This window comes from Natator depressus, chromosome 2 (genome assembly GCF_965152275.1).
Source record: "Natator depressus isolate rNatDep1 chromosome 2, rNatDep2.hap1, whole genome shotgun sequence".
Lineage (NCBI taxonomy): Eukaryota > Metazoa > Chordata > Testudines > Cheloniidae > Natator > Natator depressus.
Window position 1 is genome coordinate 216,027,305 of NC_134235.1, and position 24,934 is coordinate 216,052,238.

Below are 24,934 nucleotides of genomic sequence, written 5' to 3' on the forward strand. Positions count from 1 at the left end.
AAAACCTTGGGCTGTGTCATACCAACATATTGTTCTATTGTGGCAAATTGTACTCTGTTCCAACAAGCCATTGCTCCATCTGAGCAATCATTCTTGAAATGTTTGTTTTGTTAGCTTAAAGTTCCACTAATAGCTCACAATTGTATGTAGTATCTGGAACAGTGAAAGCTGGAAATTGTCACTAGAAACTGTTGAAAGAGCTTTTCAAACCATATTATAGAATGAATAGAAATTAGATCAGACTTCGGTTGGTTCATCCAGTCTATTCTGTGGCAGTTTGGGTTTATTCCCTATAATATATTCATAGAATCATAGATTATCAGGGTTGGAAGGGACCTCAGGAGGTCATCTAGTCCAACCCCCTACTCAAAGCAGGACCAATCCCCAATCAAATCATCCCAGCCAGGGCTTTGTCAAGCCTGACCTTAAAAACTTCCAAGGAAGGAGATTCTACCACCTCCCTAGGTAACGCATTCCAGTGTTTCACCACCCTCCTAGTGAAAAAGTTTTTCCTAATATCCAACCTACATCTCCCCCACTGCAATTTGAGACCATTACTCCTTGTCCTGTCCTCTTCTACCACTGAGAATAGTCTAGAACCATCCTCTCTGGAACCACCTCTCAGGTAGTTGAAAGCAGCTATCAAATCCCCCCTCATTCTTCTCTTCTGCAGACTAAACAATCCCAGTTCCTCAGCCTCTCCTCATAAGTCATGTGTTCCAGACCCCTAATCATTTTTGTTGCCCTTCGCTGGACTCTCTCCAATTTATCCACGTCCTTCTTGTAGTGTGGGGCCCAAAACTGGATACAGTACTCCAGATGAGGCCTCACCAATGTCGAATAGAGGGGAACGATCATGTCCCTCGCTCTTCTTGCTATGCCCCTACTTATACATCCCAAAATGCCATTGGCCTTCTTGGCAACAAGGGCACACTGCTGACTCATATCCAGCTTCTCGTCCACTGTAACCCCTAGGTCCTTTTCCGCAGAACTGCTGCCTAGCCATTCGGTCCCTAGTCTGTAGCTGTGCATTGGGTTCTTCCGTCCTAAGTGCAGGACCCTGCACTTATCCTTATTGAACCTCATCAGGTTTCTTTTGGCCCAATCCTCCAATTTGTCTAGGTCCCTCTGTATCCTATCCCTGCCCTCCAGCATATCTACCACTCCTCCCAGTTTAGTATCATCCGCAAATTTGCTGAGAGCGCAATCCACACCATCCTCCAGATCATTTATGAAGATATTGAACAAAACCGGCCCCAGGACCGACCCCTGGGGCACTCCACTTGACACCGGCTGCCAACTAGACATGGAGCCATTGATCACTACCCGTTGAGCCCGACAATCTAGCCAACTTTCTACCCACCTTATAGTGCATTCATCCAGCCCATACTTCTTTAACTTGCTGACAAGAATACTGTGGGAGACCGTGTCAAAAGCTTTGCTAAAGTCAAGAAACAATACATCCACTGCTTTCCCTTCATCCACAGAACCAGTAATCTCATCATAGAAGGCGATTAGATTAGTCAGGCATGACCTACCCTTGGTGAATCCATGCTGACTGTTCCTGATCACTTTCCTCTCATGTAAGTGCTTCAGGATTGATTCCTTGAGGACCTGCTCCATGATTTTTCCGGGGACTGAGGTGAGGCTGACTGGCCTGTAGTTCCCAGGATCCTCCTTCTTCCCTTTTTTAAAGATTGGCACTACATTAGCCTTTTTCCAGTCATCTGGGACTTCCCCCGTTCGCCATGAGTTTTCAAAGATAATGGCCAATGGCTCTGCAATCACATTCACCAATTCCTTTAGCACTCTCGGATGCAACTCGTCCGGCCCCATGGACTTGTGCACGTCCAGCTTTTCTAAATAATCCCTAACCACCTCTTTCTCCACAGAGGGCTGGCCATCTACTCCCCATGTTGTGATGCCCAGCGCAGCAGTCTGGGAGCTGTCTTTGTTAGTGAAGACAGAGGCAAAAAAAGCATTGAGCACATTAGCTTTTTCCACATCCTCTGTCACTAGGTTGCCTCCCTCATTCAGTAAGGGGCCCACACTTTCCTTGGCTTTCTTCTTGTTGCCAACATACCTGAAGAAACCCTTCTTGTTACTCTTGACATCTCTTGCTAGCTGCAGCACCAGGTGCGATTTGGCCCTCCTGATTTCATTCCTACATGCCCGAGCAATATTTTTATATTCTTCCCTGGTCATATGTCCAACCTTCCACTTCTTGTAAGCTTCTTTTTTATGTTTAAGATCCACTAGGATTTCACCGTTAAGCCAAGCTGGTCGCCTGCCATATTTACTATTCTTTCGACTCATCGGGATGGTTTGTCCCTGTAACCTCAACAGGGATTCCTTGAAATACAGCCAGCTCTCCTGGACTCCTTTCCCCTTCATGTTAGTCCCCCAGGGTATCCTACCCATCCGCTCCCTGAGGGAGTCGAAGTCTGCTTTCCTGAAGTCCAGGGTCCGTATCCTGCTGCTTACCTTTCTTCCCTGTGTCAGGATCCTGAACTCAACCATCTCATGGTCACTGCCTCCCAGATTCCCGTCCACTTTTGCTTCCCCCACTAATTCTTCCCTGTTTGTGAGCAGCAGGTCAAGAAAAACTCCCCCCCTAGTTGGCTCGTCTAGCACTTGCACCAGGAAATTGTCCCCTACGCTTTCCAAAAACTTCCTGGATTGTCTATGCACTGCTGTATTGCTTTCCCAGCAAATATCAGGAAAATTAAAGTCACCCATGAGAACCAGGGCGTGCGATCTAGTAGCTTCTGCAAGTTGCCGGAAGAAAGCCTCATCCACCTCATCCCCCTGGTCCGGTGGTCTATAGCAGACTCCCACCACTACATCACTCTTGTTGCTCACACTTCTAAACTTAATCCATAGACACTCAGGTTTTTCTGCAGTTTCGTACCGGAGCTCTGAGCAGTCATACTGCTCCCTTACATACAGTGCTACTCCCCCACCTTTTCTGCCCTGCCTGTCCTTCCTGAACAGTTTATAACCATCCATGACAGTACTCCAGTCATGTGAGTTATCCCACCAAGTCTCTGTTATTCCAATCACGTCATAATTCCTTGACATCACCAGGACCTCCAGTTCTCCCTGCTTGTTTCCAAGGCTTTGTGCATTCGTATATAAGCACTTGAGATAACCTGCTGATCGCCCCTCATTCTCAATATGAGGCAGGAGCTCTCCCCTCACAGACGTTCCTGCCTGTGTTTCCTCCCGGTATCCCGCTTCCCCACTTACCTCAGGGCTTTGGTCTCCTTCCCCCGGTGAACCTAGTTTAAAGCCCTTCTCACTAGGTTAGCCAGCCTGCTCGCAAATATGCTCTTCCCTCTCTTCGTAAGATGGAGCCCGTCTCTGCCCAGCTCTCCTCCTTCATGGAACACCATCCCATGGTCAAAGAATCCAAAGCCTTCTCTCCGATACCACCTGCGTAGCCATTCGTTGACTTCCACGATTCGATGGTCCCTGCCCTGGCCTTTTCCTTCCACGGGGAGGATGGACGAGAACACCACTTGCACCTCAAACTCCTTTATCCTTCTTCCCAGAGCCACGTAGTCCACAGTGATCCGCTCAAGGTCATTCTTGGCAGTATCATTGGTGCCCACGTGGAGAAGCAGGAAGGGGTAGCGATCCGAGGGCTTGATGAGTCTCGGCAGTCCCCCCCCCCCCCCCCAAATACTTTTCCATTCAGATTTTAAATGTATCACACACTACACTTTCCACCCCTTCCTTTGGTCAGTGATTCCAGCCTTGTGCTGAATATCTTAATTTTGGACTCATTTGGTCTATATCTTTGTGGTAGTGCCTAGATCTGAACCTGCTACTGTGGGTGAGGTCTCTTCAGAGCTGTGTAGAGAGAGTTGCCTCTGCATATCCAACCTAACAATGACTTACATGTGTGTCTTTTTCTTTTCCCCCATCTCCTATGTCATATCTCATGTTTTCAGTGGTCAGAAATGTGCTAGGTTATGAATGCTGTACTTAAATTATGTTGTACTGAATGTACTTATTGTATTTAACCAACACAGTGTGCTCTGAATTGAAATGTTTGGGTTAACCATTTTTAAAATGTGTTTTGATTAAGTTTTTCTGTGTATCTATAAGTTTTAAGATTTCTCAATTGAAGAAATAAACCAACTTATAAAATATGTCCAACTGAAACAGTATTGAAACTTGAACTCTGTAAATTACTGCTGGTCATGTTGTTATAATCCTGCATATGTATTTGTTTAGGCTTCTAGGGGTGGGGTGAGTCTTACATTCTGGTTATGATTAGTTTCAGTAACATAAGACTCTTTCATATGGCTATTTATTTTGCATTTAAAAAAAAATCCCTTGCTACTGTCATTGTTGTAAACTAATGTTGTTTCAAAGCTTTATTCAAAGATTTTCTTGATCCTAAAGTGTTGCAAAACATTTAAAATAGCTCCTCTCCTTCTCTCTTTTTTTACTCTTTCTGTTCCAGGCTGCTGGAGGTACCACTTCCCACCAGGTCAGCTTTTCCTATTTTAATGGATTTAATTCCCTCCTTAACAACATGGAGCTCATTAGGAAGATCTACAGTACTCTGGCTGGAAATAGAAAAGATGTGGAAGTGACTAAAGGTTAGTAGAAATGTTCTGATTGTGCAGTCGGAGTATTGGCTTGGGGGAGGGAACTCGTTCATGTGCTTTAAAAGCAAACAAACAAACTTGTGCCTGTGTTTTCAGCTCTTTGTGGTGTATTGTTCAACCATTCATGCTCCTGTTTAGTCCACCCTCCGGGATTTCCATTTTGTTACCGCCAAGGAGAAAGTCCTAGGAAACTGAAGATGTCTGTGGGGGAAGGGAGCTGGGTGAGGAGAGAATGTAAAGATATTCAAAGTCTTCAAAAACTTCCTAGGACTCCTGCCAAATTGGCAGCCTATTAAAACTGACCTTCAAGGGTAGTTGAAGAATTCCATAAACTTGTAGTGGCGGCATAGTAAGCTGATCTACAAGCTTGGAACAAGATGTTATCTGCTCTATCTAATCGCTTTTATAGAGAATTCCCTCTGCAACACCAAAGCTTCATTTAATGTGGCCTACTGGGACATATACATGAAAAGGTCCACATCTTTGTTCATGGGGTGTTTGGATTTGTTGTTGTTGTTTTTTCCCCTCGGACCCACAACTGATTGATACCGTATGTCAGATATCTTAAATCCTGCTGATAGCACTGAGTTTGAAAACCAGAAAGCTACTCTATTTCCATGCTTGATGTAGTATTTAAAACATACATTTACATTGTGGTAGGAGCACTTTTTGCAGTGTCTTGGTTTAATACTAAAATGAATGATGACTCTAGGATGCTCGGGGTGTTCTGTTTTGGTTTGATTAGTTTTCCTCTCTCATATATTTTTATTCTGTTGTAGAGGAGTTTGTTCTGGCAGCTCAGAAATTTGGTCAGGTTACACCAATGGAAGTTGACATCTTGTTTCAGTTAGCAGATTTATATGAGCCACGGGGGTAAGTAGAAATTATCTCTCTCTCTGTCTTTTTTTTTTTTTTTTTTTTTTTAAAAACAGTGGGAAGTGGGGGAGTGATATTCTAGAACACTGCCTAGAAGTACAGGTAACTTATAGTTGTTTGAAAACCCTCTGTTTAATGTAAATTTCAGTTTAGTGTTTGCTTGGTCCTCACAGACGTATGACACTAGCTGACATTGAAAGAATTGCTCCTCTGGAAGAGGGAACACTGCCCTACAATCTGGCTGAGGCTCAGAGACAGGTAAGAAAAGAAGCTGTAATGATGCTTTTAGCATACTTTTTTATTCCTTCCGCCCTCCCAATGCCCTGCTCCTCTCTTCTTGTCTGAGTTAGCCATGTTTCCTTTCTTTTGCACTTTATAACCTAAAGAACAAGGGGTATTGTTGGAATCTTCACTTTAAACACCCCCCCGTCCCTCCTCCCCCTTTCATCCAGAAGAGTTGCTAGTTTTTTACTCTTGCCATTTAAGAAGATGAAATGTGATAGATTTGATTGTAAGGATAAAACAAAAGTGTAAAAGTGTCATCTAACCACTTACAAAAAGATGATGTATGCTCACTTACTAAAGAAGTTTAACCCTCCCTGATTATCTCCCTCAGAGTAGTTTTTAATGAGGAAGGAAGACTTTCTGATTTCAGGTTTCAGAGTAGCAGCCGTGTTAGTCTGTATCCTCAAAAAGAAAAGGAGGACTTGTGACACCTTAGAGACTAACACATTTATTTGAGCATAAGCTTTTGTGAGCTACAGCTCACTTCATCGGACTCATTCAGTGGAAATACAGTGGGGAGATTTATATACACAGAGGACATGAAACAATGGGTGTTACCGTACACACTGTAACGAGAGTGATCAGGTAAGGTGAGCTATTACCAGCAGGAGAGCGGGGGGGATGACTTTTTGTAGTGATAATCAAGGTGGGCCATTTCCAGCAGTTGACAAGAACGTCTGAGGAACAGCGGGGGGGTGTGAGGGGGGGAGATAAACATGGGGAAATAGTTTTACTTTGTGTAATGCCCCATCCACTCCCAGTCTTTATTCAAGCCTGAGTTAATTGTATCCAGTTTGCAAATTAATTCCAATTCAGCAGTCTCTTGTTGGAGTCTGTTTTTGAAGTTTTTATGTTGGAGAATTGCCACATTTAGGTCTGTAATCGAGTGACCAAAGAGATTTGAAGTGTTCTCCCACTGGTTTTTGAATGTTACAATTCTTGATGTCTGATTTGTGTCCATTTATTCTTTTACGTAGAGACTGTCCAGTTTGGCCAAGGTAAGTGGCAGAGGGGCATTGCCGGCACATGATGGCATATATCCCATTGGTAGATGTGCAGGTGAACGAGCCTCTGATAGTGTGGCTGATGTGATTAGGCCCTACGATGGTGTCCCCTGAATAGATATGTGGACACAGTTGGCAACGGGCTTTGTTGCAAGGATAGGTTCCTGGGTTAGTGGTTCTGTTGTGTGGTGTGTGGTTGCTGGTGAGTATTTGCTTCAGTCACAGAAACAACTCTGACATCATAATCGAAAAGGCTGACAAAGGAGGTGCTGTCGTTGTCATGAATAGGTCGGAATATGAACAAGAGGCTGTTAGGCAGCTCTCCAACACCACTTTCTACAAGCCATTACCCTCTGATCCCACTGAGGGTTACCAAAAAAAACTACAGCATTTGCTCAAGAAACTCCCTGAAGAAGCACAAGAACAAATCCACACAGACACACTGCTGGAATCCCGACCAGGGGTATTCTGTCTGCTACCCAAGATCCATAAACCTGGAAATCCTGGGCGCCCTATCATCTCAGGCATTGGCACCATGACAGCAGGATTGTCTGGCTATGTAGACTCCCTCCTCAGGCCCTATGCTACCAGCACTCCCAGCTATCTTCGAGATACCACTGACTTCCTGAGGAAACTACAATCCATCAGTGATCTTCCTGAAAACACCATCCTAGCCACTATGAATGTAGAAGCCCTGTACACCAACATTCCACACAAAGATGGACTACAAGCTGTCAGGAACAGTATCCCCGATAATGTCACGGCAAACCTGGTGGCTGAACTTTGTGACTTTGTCCTCACCCATAACAATTTCACATTTGGGGACAATGTATACTGTCAAATCAGCGGCATTGCTATGGGTACCCACATGGCCTCACAGTATGCCAACATTTTTATGGCTGATTTAGAATGCCGCTTCCTCAGCTCTCATCCCCTAATGCTCCTACTCTACTTGCACTACACTGATGACATCTTCATCATCTGGACCCATGGAAAAGAAGCCCTTGAGGAATTCCACCATGATTTCAACAATTTCCATCCCACCATCAACCTCAGCCTGGACCAATCCACACAAAAGATCCACTTCCTGGACACTACAATGCTAATAAGTGATGGTCACATAAACACCACCCTATACTGGAAACCTACTGACCACTATGGCTACCTACATGCCTCCAGCTTTCATCCACACGATCCATTGTCAACAACCAAGCTCTACGATATAACCGCATTTGCTCCAGCCCCTCAGAGACAAACACCTACAAGATCTCTATCAAGCGTTCTTACAACTACAGTACCCACCTGCTGAAGTGAAGAAACAGATTGACAGAGCCAGAAGAGTACCCAGAAGTTACCTACTACAGGACAGGCCCAACAAAGAAAATAACAGAATGCCACTAGCCATCACCTTCAGCCCCCAACTAAAACCTCTCCAACGCATCATCAAGGATCTACAACCTATCCTTAAGGATGACCCATCACTCTCACAGATATTGGGAGACAGGCCAGTCCTTGCTCACAGAAGCCCCCCAACCTGAAGCAAATATTCACCGGCAACCACACACCACACAACAGAACCACTAACCCAGGAACCTATCCTTGCAACAAAGCCCGTTGCCAACTGTGCCCACATATCTATTCAGGGGACACCGCCATAGGGCCTGATCACATCAGCCACACTATTAGAGGCTCGTTCACCTGCACATCCACCAATGGGATATATGCCATCATGTGCCAGCAATGCCCCTCTACCATGTACATTGGCCAAACTGGACAGTCTCTACATAAAAGAATAAATGGATACAAATCAGACATCAAGAATTATAACATTCAAAAACCAGTGGGAGAACACTTCAGATCTCTTTGGTCACTCGATTACAGACCTAAAAGTGGCAATTCTTCAACAAAATTGAATTGGAATTAATATGCAAACTGGATACAATTAACTTAGGCTTGAATAAAGACTGGGAGTGGATGTGTCATTACAAAAAGTAAAACTATTTCCCCATGTTTATCTCTTCCCCCCTCCCCTCCCCCAACTGTTCCTCAGACGTTCTTGTCAACTGCTGGAAATGGCCCACCTTGATTATCACTATAAAAAGTCGTCCCCCCTGCTCTCCTGCTGGTAATAGCTCACCTTACCTGATCACTCTCATTACAGTGTGTATGGTAACACCCATTGTTTCATGTTCTCTGTGTATATAAATCTCCCCACTGTATTTTCCACTGAATGCATCCGATGAAGTGAGCTGTACCTCACAAAAGCTTATGCTCAAATAAATGTGTTAGTCTCTAAGGTGCCACAAGTACTCCTTTTCTTTTTTTCTGATTGCAGTGTGGATGTCAGTTCTGGCATCCAGCATGCTAAATGAAAACGGCAGTCCTTGTTCTAAAGAGATGTACGTGTTCAAGTCGTCAGTACATTGTCTGTCTGCTATGCTTTACATTTAGTGTGCCATCATAGTTTAAAAACTAAGACTCTCTGCTGTGTGGAAGGATTCATAAGTTATATGGGGAAAAAATGTAAGACGTGGGACTGTTCTATGGTTTATCAGAAAATGATCTTTGTCATTATGTGAGGCAAAAAAGAACCTTGGGAACTCCTTTTTTTTAGTCTCATAGGCGTCTTGAATTTTAGTTTGTAATCACGTTTTTGTGGGTCTTTCCAACTTTCTTAAAATTGATGCAGTCTTGGGCGTAGATAGTCTTAGAAAAACATAGTTTAAGGCAAGCCAAGCTTTGTATCTTGCAAGACTAAATTTTTTTTTGTTCTGAGCTTTGGGTCTGTGCAGAGACGCCAGTTTGACCACAATGAATTGATGCAGGCTACGTTTTTAGGACTAACAGGCCTTCAGCCAGGCCTCTGTGTGTGTGTGTGTACGTGTGCATGTGTGTTCCATCCCCCCTCCCCATCCAATGCAGTATCCTGTTTTTTTTTTTAGCAATTTCTAAATATTGAGTGTACTATGATGAATTCTAATTAGCTGACTCCCAAAAGCTGACCATCTCTTCCTAGAAGTCCTGCAAGGGAGCTAAGAAGCGATTGTGTTGTACTATGTATTAATTAGTGTAAGCTACAGTAGGTAGCAGTAGTGCAGCTAAAACTGCAGTGATGGAAACATCTGCTTCATGCATTCTCTCAAATTTTCTGCATAGGGGTCGAATGTCTGTTCAGGTGTTCTTTGTTCTGCGTTATGCTGTTTTTAAGAAGATAGGAAATGCCCAAGAAGCCTGTTTAAATCATCCCCACTTTCGGTTGTCAGTTGTACCTCTTAACTCCTCCCGTCCAGCTTTTATTTTACTGTCACCTACTTCAGTGGTTCTCAACCAGGGGTACATGTACTCTTGGCGGTACTTAGAGGTCTTCTGGGGGTACATAAACTCATCTAGATATTTGCCTAGTTTTACAGCAGGCTGCAAAAAAGCACTAGCAAAGTCAATACAAATTAAAATTTCTTTCAGACAATGACTTGTTTATATTGCTCTATATACTATACACTGAAATGTAAGTACAATATTTATATTCCAGTTGATTTATTTTATAATTATATGGTCAAAATGAGAACATAAGCAATTTTTCAGTAATAGTGTACTGTGACAGTTTTGTATTTTTATGTCTGATTTTGTAAGCAAGTAGTTTTTAAGTGAGGTGAAACTTCAGGGTACGCAAGACAAATCAGACTCTACAAGGGGTACAGTAGTCTGGAAAGGTTGAGAACCACTGAATCTACTTGGTGCTTGTAGTGAAAGAATTTCAGTTACCTTGCAGTAAACTGTGATACATTTAATTTATTTTTAGGCAATTCAAGCTATTTGCTGTAGATCACTAGAGTATATAACAGTTCATTTTAAAAAAAACTGATAAAATAAAATAAGGAAAATAGACTATTTCAGTAGTGAAATTAAAACTTCCATATTGTCCTATTCCCTAGAGCATCCACCAACCTTATTAGAGAAGGTAATGGTGGGAAAGGAGAGTGTAAGGATTACCACTGTCTCTGAATTCCTTTCTGCTACTAGAAAGCAATTCTGAACATGGAACATTTCTTAAATGTAAATCCAATCAGTGTTTGAATACTAACACACAGGAATTTCAAAGTAGAATTGTTTCCAGGTGTAGGAAATGGTGATTTGTCTGCCAGTGCTTTTTTTTATAAAGCATTTTGGTCACTGTTTGACTTTGGGGATATCTTATTATGTTGGGAACGCCCAGTGCTCTTGTCTTTTCCATTCCAGTCATAACAGGTTACATTTTTGCAATAACACAGAAAATGGAACTGCAATTTTCAATTATTTTTTAGAGGTTTTTTTCTAACGTACCGCTGGGATTACCTAGCGGTATCTGACATTGGCTTCACTCTACACATATCTACTGTCCACTTATCTATCTGGTTATAAGATTTACTGTAGTGAAATGGTAGTCTAATTTTTTTTTACTCTTCTCATTGTCCCAACCCCTACCCTTGCAGAAAGCTCCAGGTGATGTTTCTCGCCCTATTCTCATCCAGATAGCAGAATCGGCCTACAGGTTTGCCCTGGGTTCAATTGCTGGAGGTTAGTCATGGATAAGTGCAAGAATTTGCATCTTTTGTCTTTCTTTCTCCTGTTTAAGTGTAGGAAGATAAAGCCTTGCCTATCTTTCTTTTTGAGCCATAACTATGAGAGAGAATTAGAGCAGGGGGAACCTGTTGTATAATTTCTTCTGTACTGGCAAGTGATCCGAGATTTACAGGTGGCTTTTCTGCCTGGCTTGTCACCAGACTGGTTTCATAAGAGACAGGCTAATGATGAGGAAGGGCTATGATATGCACTTTTAATTAAAATGGACTGTGAACCCCTTTACTGAACCAGCTTATATTGTAGATGAAAAAGACACAAGTGATTATTGAGATATAAGCATAGAATGTGTTCGTTAGTGTTTAAAAAAAAATAACATATGCAGAAAAACACTTTTCCACACATCAAATTTTATTTGCAGCTGTTGGAGCTACTGCAGTGTATCCAATTGATCTGGTGAAAACTCGAATGCAAAACCAGCGCTCTACCGGGTCATTTGTGGGAGAACTTATGTACAAAAACAGCTTTGATTGCTTTAAGAAAGTGCTGCGTTATGAAGGCTTCTTTGGACTGTACAGAGGTCAGTTTCTAAATGTCATATATAATATATAATAAACTAAAAAGAGTTTTCTGCCAACCTGAATTCCTCAGTCTCTGTTGTTGGGGCTTGAATAAAAAGGGGAAAAAACTAATATTCTGGGCCTGGTTTATGCTTGTGCCGTCTAAATGTCTTTGATCAGACTTGTTGCTCTTAATATTAAGTCGCAACTCTCTTCTAGGTCAGGGGTCTGCGAACTTTTTCATAGTACAAAGCACATCTTAATTGAGAAATTATCTTGGGGGCCTCTTCCTCTCGTCATTCACAATGTCGTGGACCACGTCCCCTCCCATCTGCAACTGTATAACACTGCTGTGGCAACTACAGCAATTGCTGACAGGGAAAACTTAGCATTAGAAAAGCTTTGATGTCCTTTTGCAGTCTTTAGTATGATGAGCGTCTTGTAATTTTTGACAAAAGTTAATCAAACCATCTACTTCTGCTCTTCATTTTATTGTACCCTCCCATCTGTTAAGTTTCTTTTGGCTGAAAACAAGAAGGAAAGTCAATACCATGTGAACGGCTAGCTCTTCTTGGACCATCAGCATGTGCTTCACTGATCACAAGTTGTCCACGGAATAGAGTTGGTCATCTTTTATGTACACCAGTCCCTGTTATCTTGCCAGCCATGGCTCCAATTCAGAATCCGAGAGACTGCTGGGTTCAAGTATTGACACAAAAAGAAAAAACATCAACAGTATTACTTCAGGTTATGGATAGGTTGTCACAGATAATCATAAACTGATACACGTGACTGCAGTTTTTCCAGTGGTGGCACACAGGTAAAGTAAATTACTCTTCTTCTGGAATCAGACATATTAAGTACACTACCAGAGGTAGTTTATGCTCCTCTGACACATATCAGTGAAGATTCGACTTTCATTTCCTATTTTGCCCTCATACAAACCTGGATTGAAGCTGATTTTGGATATCGGAGTAAGCATACTAGACACTGTAGTGACTGAACATAATTTCTGAAAACAACTCTTGTTTTTGGTCTGACTTCCCGTAAGAAATTCAGCCTGAGGCACAAATGAAGCATAGACAATTTCAGTCCAGCAGATTACAGTTTGACAAAGTTATGAGCAACAGAGAGCAGAGAGTTATAATACAAAGTGTTAGACAACCGTAATAATAGTTTGCAGTGGTGATGTACACTTGAGGAAGAGCTTTGTGCAGCTTGAAACCTTGTACCTTCTTCCAACAGAAGTTGGTCCAATATATACCAATAAAAACCTACCTTGTCTCAACCTTAATAATAGGTGTTGCTACACACTCTCCCTGTAACGCAGTGCTCCCCGAGGCATGCCCCCCTAAGGGGTGTGAAGGAACGTTCGGGGAGGAGGGTGCGGCGGGGCCTGGGACAACACCCGTGGGGGGCAGGGAGGGAGTGCCATCCAGTTGCAGCTCCATCCCCAGCCATGGTTCCGCCCCGCCCTCATTTCCTCTCCATCCGAAGGCCAGCTCTGCCTCTAGCCCCAGCTCCTCCCCCACCCCCAGTTCTGCCCCCGCTCCACCTCAGCCCATGCTCCTCTGCTGAGGAATCCTTGGCTGTGCAGTAATGGAAGGGGGGCACGGACAGATTCATTACTTGTGTGCGGTGTGAGCACAGCAGGAAAAGTTTGGGCACCACTGCTGTAATGTGTGCTTTTTATTATTGGATGTTGGTTGACTAATTCCTCTATAAACACAGATTATGTAGATTAAACACAATGGATATTTGATGATTCTATAGCTAAATGTGCTATGAGTTTTTTGATCAAGTCTAGTAATTTAGTAAAGATTGGTGACAGATATTTTCTTCTTGCTAGGGGTTTCTGGCAACCAAAACCTTAGAAAATGCCCAACTATTAGATGAAAAATATAATTTAATTTCCTAGTGTACAGCTGCTTTACCTGCGTTTCCAAAATAGCAAATTGGTGCCATCAGGATGCCATGAGAATTCCATTATATCTTCTTCTGACAAATTGTATAAGCCGCTCTAACACAGAGAGAATTTCAAATTGGGGAAATCAGACATGTCCTGCATAAAGATAAACCCCTTTTGCTCATCACGTTGTTTGTACATTGTCCTGTGTTGCTCCTTTTGCCAGTTTTCAGGCAAGTAATACTGGGTTTATGAGCTTCCTCGACCACAGCCCATCATCTCCATTATCTTGAAGTAGATTCTGAATCGGTGAATTTGCAATCAGTTTGACAGTGTTAATGCCCTAAACACAGGATTATGATCTCATTTCAGGCTTAAACAGGAGAAGAAACTGGATTATTTTGAACAACACAGTCATTGTAGAGGCAATTTGCTGGCAAAGTAAACTGCATTTTGTACAAATGCTTTGTTTGAAATTTGCCCTGGTGTAACTTCCCTTTTTAAAGATGAATATAGATGGAATTTATTAAAGAATTTGGAACTCCCTCTAGCTACTTGCAGTGGCTGTTGGGCTGCTACCTGATTGCCAGGTGTATGACAAAAGGACACTGGGAAAATTTGGCAGCTGAGGGGAGGTTGAAGAGGTTCCAGTTAGGTTTGGATGCTGAGGGGGGATGACAAGAATTTGAGGGACGAATTTACAGATTAGTACATTCACCTGCTATATAGCACTATACTTACTTTGACAAAAAAACTTCCCATGTCACTTCATGCTGCTGTCTGTAGTTCCCTGTAGATTCAGTATTTAAGGTTAAAGTAGCACATATGTGCCACTGTTCAATAACTGAGGCTCTTTATGATAATATGCAGCGCTCAGAGACATGTTTGTTAGCAATGGAAACTTCAGTAATCTGAAGAACTCTGTTAACAGTGCAATTATTCAGAATTGAGATAGTTGGGCATTAGACACTCTGTGCACTGCAGTGTCAGACAAGTGAGCAGGTCTTCCAGACCCTACTTTGGATATTTTTTAAACAGATCACATTTTTCCATTCACTGGAGTGAACAGAGATTTTTTTATTTCCACTCCAATTTTTAAAAGAGCAGAAATACCATGTCTTAAACCACCAATCTCAGATAAGGATAAATTACACCATCTTGTGGATGTAAAGAGAGCATTAAATTTTCTTTAAAGAGAGTTCAGTTCTCAGGATAATTGGGATGCTGTCACTTGGAAGGCACCTACATAACAGTGATTATGGGCACAATATAAACACTGGTACATACTTCTTGTAACTTTCTAAGGTGCCATTGTGGAAATACCCCTTCTACTGAGGTGAGGGGAGAGACCTGGGATCTTTGACCACAAATGATAGGGACTTTATTTTTCTCTTAATTCCAAAGATGACCCCTCCAGTGCCACAATACCCCCCAACTCCTCATGATCTGTAGACTTTAATCACGCCTTTTAGTCACCATATGAATTTACATGTGTCTCATACTACTAATGAAATGGGATCTCTATGATAGAAACTTCATTTTCTGGAAACTTGCAATTGGGTACCAATTTATGGAGTGGTAGTACTCTCATATTGTCTGTTTTCCTGTGTAAATCATGTAACAGGAAAGTTTGCAGTGTTCGATTACCAACTCTGCATTGTGTGTCATAGGGGTTTCAAGCATTTTTCATAGATTGAGCAACAACTCGTCCCGCTTACTCACTTGTTTGTGTGGTATAGTTAGCTGATACTAAAAAAAGTAAAAATAAAGCATGGTGTGAAACCAAGATCTGATCATCCACAGAAACCTATAATATATTTTTGATGAATAAGACCTGTCTCCCCCACTACTGAAAAGAAGCAGAAACAGTTTATAGTGCTGATTTTAATATATACTGATTTGAAATTTTTTTTCTCTGATTCCATAAGCTCTTAATTTAATTTGTAATACTACTTTTTCTACCATATCCATCTTTGCCTTCTTTCAGAGCCCTAGTATAATGTGAGGTCAGAAACCTAATATGTGCATAGATTATATGGGGAAACTACTATTAAGTAGCATTTCTCTTTATTCTATATAATATTTTATAGGTGGCACACACAGCAACATGTTTAATTAAAATTGCCTAAGTATTCTCATACTATGAAGGGTTTTGGTTTTTTTAGATGTTTTATAATTTTCACTTTTTGGGTTGAAACTTCCTCTCTCAGGTAAATTTTTGTGAAAAGCTTGAGTGAAAACAGTTCAGTTGCGTTTTTTGAGTGCAGAAGAAGGCAGATGGGAAGAAATGACTTTTGCCAGGATAAACGCATTTTTACTATTTTTTTTTTAGTACCTTTACTACCTTGAACAATTGGGGTAGAAAAAATATGGCAAAGTGACCGTTCCCAAATCTGTCCAGTGAAAATCAGTTCCATTTGTCCCAATTATAAGGCTTCCAAAAATTGGACACCGAATATATACAATTTCTTTAAATTAACGATCTCCCAATATTTTGTCACTGCACGTCTATCAGTCAATGGGAATTTTTCTGTTGATTTCATTGGGCTTGAGATGGAGTGTGTGAAGTGTGCGTGCACTGTCGTTATATCCAGGAAAGGCCCAGATGTACTCTGTTATGCTGATGTAAATTCAGATTTACTTTATATTTATAAAGTGATGATTGCAAATAGAATTAGGTCTAAAATAAGACATGGATTGTTACAATTCAGTCTTATTCAGTATGTGTCCCTGCCTCATTCATTGTGCACAACTGGCTGAATGAGGCGGGGTCCTGTGAAAAAGTAGTCATTCATTACATGGTCACACATTGTCAGTGTGTTTGCAAAGAACGCAGTGTCAAGGTTGCACATGCAACTAGAACTAATTGAAAATTTTCAAAATTTAAAATTCTTCAGCCAAATGTGGACAATTTGCCATCACAAAATTTTCCCATTTTTTGGCTAGCTGTACATGCATTTGCACCATTGGAATTTTCTTTTGTTTGACTGTTCAACAATGTAATTGTAATGCTGTTTTAACATAATTGTTTTGTGTGGAGACATGTATGTGTGTGTGCTTGTAATGATGCACATAATTAATAAATACCCAACTATTTCTTGACATGCAGAATATAGTTTGACTGCTTCTGAAACAGCAAGCCAAACGATACTGTTCTCAGGAAATGTCAATAGCAACCAGAAAAGCTGGAGGGTTGGAGCAAGACAGAAAAAAAAAAAAAATCTCTGGGTCAGATTAATGTATTTTTCATCTTATTTGTCATCCAAACATCCAGTTTGGTGGCAAAAAAGCCCTTTGGCAAGCAGGCTCCTTAGACATAGAACTATAGTTGTAGCCTCTTCACCCAAACATGAGAATTGCAAATGTTAGATTTAGTGTAATTTACCCAGAAGTACTGTGTACATTACTGAAATACTTCAGGCCTGCTCCTGCAACTCTTGCTCACAGGGTTACTTCTCACGTATGTAAATACTGCCGTAAATCACACTCCCTTTTCACTGTGCACAGTGCTGCACTTGAGGCAGCATTCTATCCCCATATCCCTTCTGTAAGGTTTTGTAACTTCTTTAGATCATTTCAGCTTAACTTTTACAAAAATAGATTGTTCACTTTAATTCAACAAAGCTGTGCTGACTAGAGACTCTCAGTTCCAACTGTATAGTGCAGCTCAGTTAAGAGAAATCAGAAATTCCACATACTGGTAGCTAAATAATATAACTTCCAGTGTCTAAGCTTTGGAGAATTAGCGCTGTAGACAAAGTGCTCGACTTAAGAATGCAGTTGTACATGTTTGGCTGTTTTGCATTACTTTCTTTCATATCCCCTTAGGTCATTCCACCTTATGCTATTGTTTCATGCCAGCAAAATGCTTTATTCTCTTGATTTTTGAAATGCAGATAACTTGTTTCACACTGCCGAACTACCTTAACTTTTGTCTGAAGAAATAACAGAACAAATTTTGATGTGTAGAGAAGAATACAGTATTATTTTGGTAAACCTGCCTTGGTATATAAATTTCTTAAATCACTAATATTAGTTTAAGTGCAAAGTAACTAAAATATGGATAGGAAGTTGCTTTGACTTCAAGTGGCAGTAAGAAGTTTGTTCTTGAAATGGAATGTTTAAGTACTCATTAAATGTAATAGCAGAAAATTGCCTAAAAAATTTCCCTCGTTTCTGTGTGGTGATCTTTGCATATAGCCGTTGATTTGTTTAGCTAATACTAAGTTATTTAATACATTTAAGCTCTCTTTGTGTGTTTACAGGTCTTTTACCACAATTATTGGGAGTAGCCCCAGAGAAGGCCATAAAACTTACTGTAAGTCTGAAAGTGGGGGTTCTAGCCTTTAGCCATCATTTGTATGTCTGAATTTCCAATGAGGAGACGTAGAGTTTTTGTGCTTTAGTGTGTTAGAATATATTCCATGTTTTTTGTTAGATGAGGTTTTACTTCCAAAGGGTATGGCAATTGCTCAGATCTCAACCATGGGCATTGCAAGTGGTGTACAAGCAGCATACTTGTATTTCTGAAAAGGGGCTGATTAAACCTATCATTTGGGGGCTTGATTCAAAATGTACAAAGTCTCCCTAACCCACTAGTTTTATTCCTCTATTTGTTTTGAAGTAGCCCAGGCCTTGATTTTGTTTGTTCTCACAAAGGAATAAGATTTTTTTCCCCCACAGCAGTTGTTTAATTCCTAGATTAATATAAAAGAATGCTGGCACACAATGGAACTCTGATATGAAAGGAACCTGTTTGCATGTATTCCTATTATGTACATTACTTGCTCTTTAGCTCACGTAATTTTAGATTTTCTGAATATTTTGAAGGCATTAAAGAATTTCTCATTATAACCTAATCATAATGCATTGTTTATACACAAAAGCCAGTGATAATGTTTCTTTTTCATTAAGCTAACATTGCTATAAAATGTATTGTATCTTGAAATCCAATTTTAAATCAGCTTTCAGTTACCATTTTGGAGACTCTTATGGAAACTTATGATTATTTCATATATCTTTAAAATAATATGTTGATTTGAAAGAACAGTACTATAGTCAACTTTACAATATTTCATATACTACATAAGATTTTATTTAATATCTATGACTGGCACCTTGATAGATGTAACATCTGGATTTATTTGCATTTTTAATTGCACTAAATTTGTAATTACTATGTGCTTCTCACTCCTTATTTACCAGCTTTCATAAATCCTTGTTTTTAAGGTTAATGATTTTGTGAGAGACAAATTTATGAACAAAGATCGTTCTGTCCCACTGGCAGCAGAAATTCTTGCTGGTGGTTGTGTAAGTATCTTCTTTACATTTCCTACGTTTGGGAGAGATTAAAATATACTATATAAGATTAAATTTTGTGGGCTAAGGTTTCTGTTTAACCACAGATCCAGTACAAGGACAGAATCTACTAGAGCAACTCAGTTCTTTCCTAGATAGTCCCATCCTTGATGTGGAAGGGTAAACATTTGTATGCTTCTTGCCTTTTAACTAATTTGTGTAATTCTTCGCATCTTAGAATTGTTTCCTTAATAAAGGCACATTGGCTGCAGCTTATGTCCTAAATAGGATTCATGCTAACCTTTCCAGAAGTTAATAATTAGTGCATTATTTCATTGTGGCACCCACTGTGCGATGTCACTTTTTTCCTGATGTTATATCGCACCCACTAATTTTCACTTTTTGCAGTGATACTGGCTTTGTAAATGGCAAACACCACTCATGCTTCCTTGCGTTCATAGGAGACGTAGGCTGTGTAATGTTAACTACTGCATAATGCATTCCTGAATGTAGGCTGTATTTAAAACCCACCATAGTTTAGAAGACTGTTTTTCTTGCACAGAATAGTATCTTATGCAGAATGAGATACAGGTTATTCATTATTTTACACTTTAGTTCTATCTAGTCATCCTATATCTCACTTTATCTGGTGTATTGATTTTGTTCAAGCGAATATAAATACTTTAAGTAAAATGAACTCTTGTTCAAAGACTAGTGCACTTTAAAGATAAAGAACACTGTTTATTTAAACTAGCTTTGATCACTGGGGCAGAGCAGTGCTGGTATATTTTCAATCTAACTTAGTTTCTGCTGTCATAAGACAAATGAGGTCACATTTTAAAGCAGTTTCTATCTGTGCTGAAAATTATGTTGAACAACTTAAAAATAAATAATTCTATCTTAACATCAGTAGTGCAGAGATTCATGCTGTATGTGCTTGCAAAGAGCACATTATGATTATCTGAGCCTCAGGGTGCAGTTGTTTGAATGTAGTACAGACTGAGAAGTCCTGGCTTTCTGTAATTCTCATGGGATGAGGCAGGATTTGGCTGCTGTCTGACTACTGCTTCTGTTTGATCACTGACCTGTCGTAGACTGCCAGGTAGGATCCCCTTGTTCTGTAACTTTAGGAGCGTTCAAAAAAAAAAAAAAAAAAAAAAAAAAAGAATGTGGGCCTTTAAAGACCCAAATAAAAGCACACACTGACTGAAGGGAAAATGCAATAAAGTACTTGTGGATACAGAAATGTTTCCCCCTCCCATTTAGAACATTTTTAGTTGTGTGTATATGTCATATAGAATTCAGTGCATCTTTTCAACATGAAAATGCACTAAATTAGCCTGATTTGTTTTATTGGCAGATCTGAATTTTTTTATGTAGTGCAGATAACACTAGTTCTTTCACTGTAACCTATCATTTATGAGACTGCTGCAGCAAGCCTTTTTCAATAGTTCATTGTAAACTAAGGATCTGCTTTAAGAGGAAGATTGCTTGGGACCTATTTTAAATGTGCTGTAAATGTTGGATTATCCCAGTTGGTATTTGAAATATAAAGTTAATTGAGATTCTGCATAAAGTTCTGGTAGGAGATGTGGTGGCAGAGTGCCTTGAGTTTTCTTTAATTGAAGTGTTTCACTTAAGGATACAGTTTAGTGCCAGGTAGATAGGTTGTGACTTGTATTATCTTCCTGCAGGTGGTCTCATTTTTTTGTATTTGTGCATCCCCTCCAAATTTACAGCACAGATTGTCTTTAGAAGTGATGCTAGTTATTGGCTTCAATGGGAGCAGAGAGTTCTTTGGAAAAGTCCACCCTTGTCTTTTACGTCTACTTAAAACATTGATAATCCCCCATGTGGGAGGCAAGTAGACAGTGGTATATAGCATGTCAAGACTCTCTTACAGCTTATTTTTAATCATTATCCTACAGAAGTTTACAGGATTCCAAGAATATCAGAATTGATCCTAAATTAGAGCAGCCAATTAAGATGAATTTTGTAGGGGAAAGCTGTCAGACCAGCTTTCCACTCCCCATGCTCAGATCTCAGCTACAAATGGGTGATAAATTTACATTTAAAAATATTGGTCACCTTCTCTGATCTCCTAGGTCTGAAATATTTGATTAAGCAGGAACGTCTACACTTTTTCATGTAATAAACTTGGGTATTTATTTTTTATTCCAGTTCTGAGCACAGTGGGAGGACCAAGCAGCTCTGTAGATATATTTGTCTCTTTGGTAATACAAAGGGCTTTCAAGGGTTCAGTATCACATGAGCAGTTCCACTCTGCTGTTCGCCCAACCATTGCTAGGCGTTGACTTTTAAGTCCCTGGGGAGCTCACCTTGCATCATAATTACCGAGAATTAGTACACATGGCTGACTTTTGCACTTGTAACCAAAGCTGCTTGTTTCATTGAACAAGCCTTTTTCTGTTTTGTAAACTGTTTTCTCCCCTGCAAAAAAATGCAGAAAGATCTTTGCTTCATGACCTCATGGTATTTAGTTCAGCTAACAGCCTGTTTCATAGCTTTTATTATGTGAAGATGAAAGTGGTAGTTTGTCTAAAATTAAAAGAAAATAAAAAAAATTCCTAGAACACAATTAAAAGAGAACTGTAACCTTTATAGATTATTTTGATACAGTGGTTTAAGGAGAGTTGAAGTGTAAATCACTCTGTTGAATCAGAAGTGCTAAATTTTGCTTCCTCACTTATAAGGAATTTTACTATTATAAGATCAAACTGTTGCCATTATTTATTATGATTTATTAATATATATTTAATGCAGTAATTTTCCTGGTGCTTCTCAGCCATGAAGAGATATGGTCCTTACCTATTTGGTACTCCTAACTTCATTTGTGGTTTTTGAGAATCCTTTGTAGTCCCTTACACTATTATAATAGTACAGATCTTCATTTCCAAGATGTAGTAAAGTGTCCAGTGATACGGTGGGCCTGGAATTCAGATCTTCTAAAGACTTATGCAGAAAATATAGGTTAATTTCCTCAACTTTAAAAATGCAAAAACATGTTACACGAAATTGTCCTAATATTATGGCTACCTGCAAGGAGACCATAATAAGAGGGTGAGTTTATGGCTAGGTGCAGGGTGACAGAGGCTGAGCTCCTTTTGTAGTAGTCATATGCTTAAGGCTTCCAAAAGAAAACATTTTTCATCCCAACTTTCAAGTTATTTCACATTGGTAACTGTTCCAGTGAAAGCTACTGGCGTCTGAGGCCATCCTGCTTTAATGATATATACCACAGTATTGACTGAAAGGAAAAGGGGGACCAACAAAATGTAGAAAGCCAATTTTATTTTGAAAAATGGTTATTCATATTGCACATAGCCACTTAGGGCTGTTACTGGTTAAGACATTAAGTAATTTTTTTGATACAGTAACACGAATCATTGTCTCTTTTGGATCATAATCACAGAGTAAAAACTCCAGTTGCATTGTGATTTAAAGTAAAACTGACTTTTTTAAGAAGACGTCTGTGTCATAAAACGTTGAGATGAATATTCTGCTTGCTTGCATAAATATTAGTTTTCTTTGTAAATGAAGTGGTGGCAAAATGAGTAACTTGTGTTAACTCTGGAAGTAGGAGCAAACATTCAAGTTGCTGAAAATAAAATGTATATAAAAAATACAAACAGTTGGTCACTGGATTGTTAGCAAGAGTAGGAAAAATAAGCAGTATGACTTAGAATAAATGCCTATACAAAATCTCTAAACTACTTGCATTTACTGATATAAACACCCATATAAATCAGTAGCCTGAAACTTTGTAAGAAGCATTACAAAGCAAAATGTTGTTCTTCCCTTAATGTGCAAGTACATACAGTGTTTCCCAACACAGCATCTGTGTATCCTCACTATTAACTGATTTTAAATCATGTAGCACAGTACGATTACAGCACCCGTACAGACTTGTTTTTATTTAAGTTGTTGAGATAGATTTAGCTATATATTTCTAGAGGTTTTATGTTTATAGTAATAAAGCTGAGACATACTAGACCTGCGTGGATAATCCCAACTCTCCCATGGAACATAAAAATTAGATGTTAAAGAATTTTAGGGTTTGCTTAACTAGAAAGTATGCAAAATTCTTGTCAACAATAGTGTATAAAAGGTAAATGCACTAACATTCCATGGAAGTTGTGATAAATAATCAATCCCACTGCAAATTCTTAATACTGTTACTTACAACGTTGCTTTTGTTTCTGAAGGTAATAAAGGTGAGTCTAGTGGTGTCCTGTGAGTTCTGTTCTCTCTCTAGCATATTGTAATCAAGGCACAGAGCTGGAGAATTGCAACTGCCAGAACCTTCTTGGATGTCTTGCCTGCAAGAATCCAGAAACTCTTACAAGATTGTAGACTAAAGGAAACTGGAGGTGCCATTTCTGTTTTCCGTGTGCAGAAACTTACAACTGATAAATTTATTATATTTGGCTGAGAAATCTAGGTTATGGATAAAAAGAAACTCAGAGCTATATGCCAGGAAAAAAAATGTGTGTGTCAGAGAGAAAATAGAACAGCCTCATTCTTCTTAATGCTAAAAGTTCTCGTAAGTGTATTAAGGTTGTTAGAGAAATAATGGTGTTCTTTATGATTGCTGATATTAACTTTGAAAGGAAACTGAGTACACTTTTTTGAACTCTTTAACAGATTAACTCTAAGAGGTCTATTCTCCCATCGATACATGCATATAACTTCCATTAGTGTCAATGGGAGTTGCACATGCATATAAAAACCCAGGATTCACTTTTCTGGTTTAAGGAGGAACTGGGGAAGATCCAACTTTATTTTCATTGCCAATTGAAATTAAAGCTGCCTATTTATTAACTTGCTTAAAAGTCCCTTAATTTACATTTAGCTGTTAAGTGTATGGCCTTCTTCTATGACTTATTGTGTATGAATACATTTTAACTATATATTTAAAACATTAACCTCTGGTACGTATATCTAGATCTAGACTCCCAATTTAATTTGAGAGGTACTATTTGGTAAAGCCAGATGTGCTTTAAAACTGTTACATTTGAATTGTTTCCAATTAATTGTTCATCCAACCTTAGTTTTAGGTGTTGTGTTGAAGAGTGGTGGCAGTATAAAGTAACATAATATTCTATCCAGGTAATTGTAGCAGAAAGTCCTCTTATAAGGGAGGGAGAGACTGTGGTATATATTTATCTATCTACCCTTCAGACTAGATGAGGAATTCCAAGCCACCTTTCCTTGTAGTTTTGGATTTTTCTCCCACCAGTTCACTGAATCTTTCACCCACCCTTATTTGTTTAAAATTACCTTTCTTAAAGTATATAGGGCATGTTCATGTACACACACAAAATACCTGTTCCAAGTGATGATTTCTCTGAAGTATATATACTCTTATTTTAGGCTTGTTCATTTAATGTATATTTTACAGATCATAAAACAATCGGGGGGAGGGGCAGCATGGTTTTAGTTGATTTTCCAAAACCTAAAGCATACAATCTTTTTGGACTATAAAATCCAATTTTTTCATTGAATGTGCTTAATCTTCTGCACATTTTAAATATTTAAAACATTGTTTTACTACTATATTGTGAAAGTTTATTGTATTGACATGATATTTTATAGCCCCAAAAATGTAATTTGTTTTAAATTACCTTTATCTGCATTGCACTTTCCAATCCTCCTTTTAAAGGAAGCTGACATTTTTAGTGTTAACCAGTACAGGTCCAAAAACCTAAAATCTTAAATCCAAATCAGGAATTCAGATCCAATTATCTAATAGAAACGGGAAGATACTTATAATGTGATAATACCAAGAAATAATGGATTACAGTT

The 24,934-nt window shown here is 39.5% G+C and overlaps 1 protein-coding gene across 2 annotated transcripts in view; it reads left to right on the forward strand.

The window, feature by feature from the left end:
* Positions 1-24,934, forward strand: part of SLC25A13 (solute carrier family 25 member 13) — a 136,224-nt gene that overhangs the window by 84,883 nt on the left and 26,407 nt on the right. For both annotated transcript variants that reach the window (XM_074945878.1, XM_074945877.1), the window contains 7 exons: positions 4,475-4,613; positions 5,402-5,495; positions 5,672-5,756; positions 11,257-11,341; positions 11,766-11,924; positions 18,076-18,128; positions 19,040-19,120. In XM_074945878.1, the coding sequence (XP_074801979.1) occupies positions 4,475-4,613; positions 5,402-5,495; positions 5,672-5,756; positions 11,257-11,341; positions 11,766-11,924; positions 18,076-18,128; positions 19,040-19,120 (696 nt within the window). The remainder of the gene's footprint in view (positions 1-4,474; positions 4,614-5,401; positions 5,496-5,671; positions 5,757-11,256; positions 11,342-11,765; positions 11,925-18,075; positions 18,129-19,039; positions 19,121-24,934) is intronic.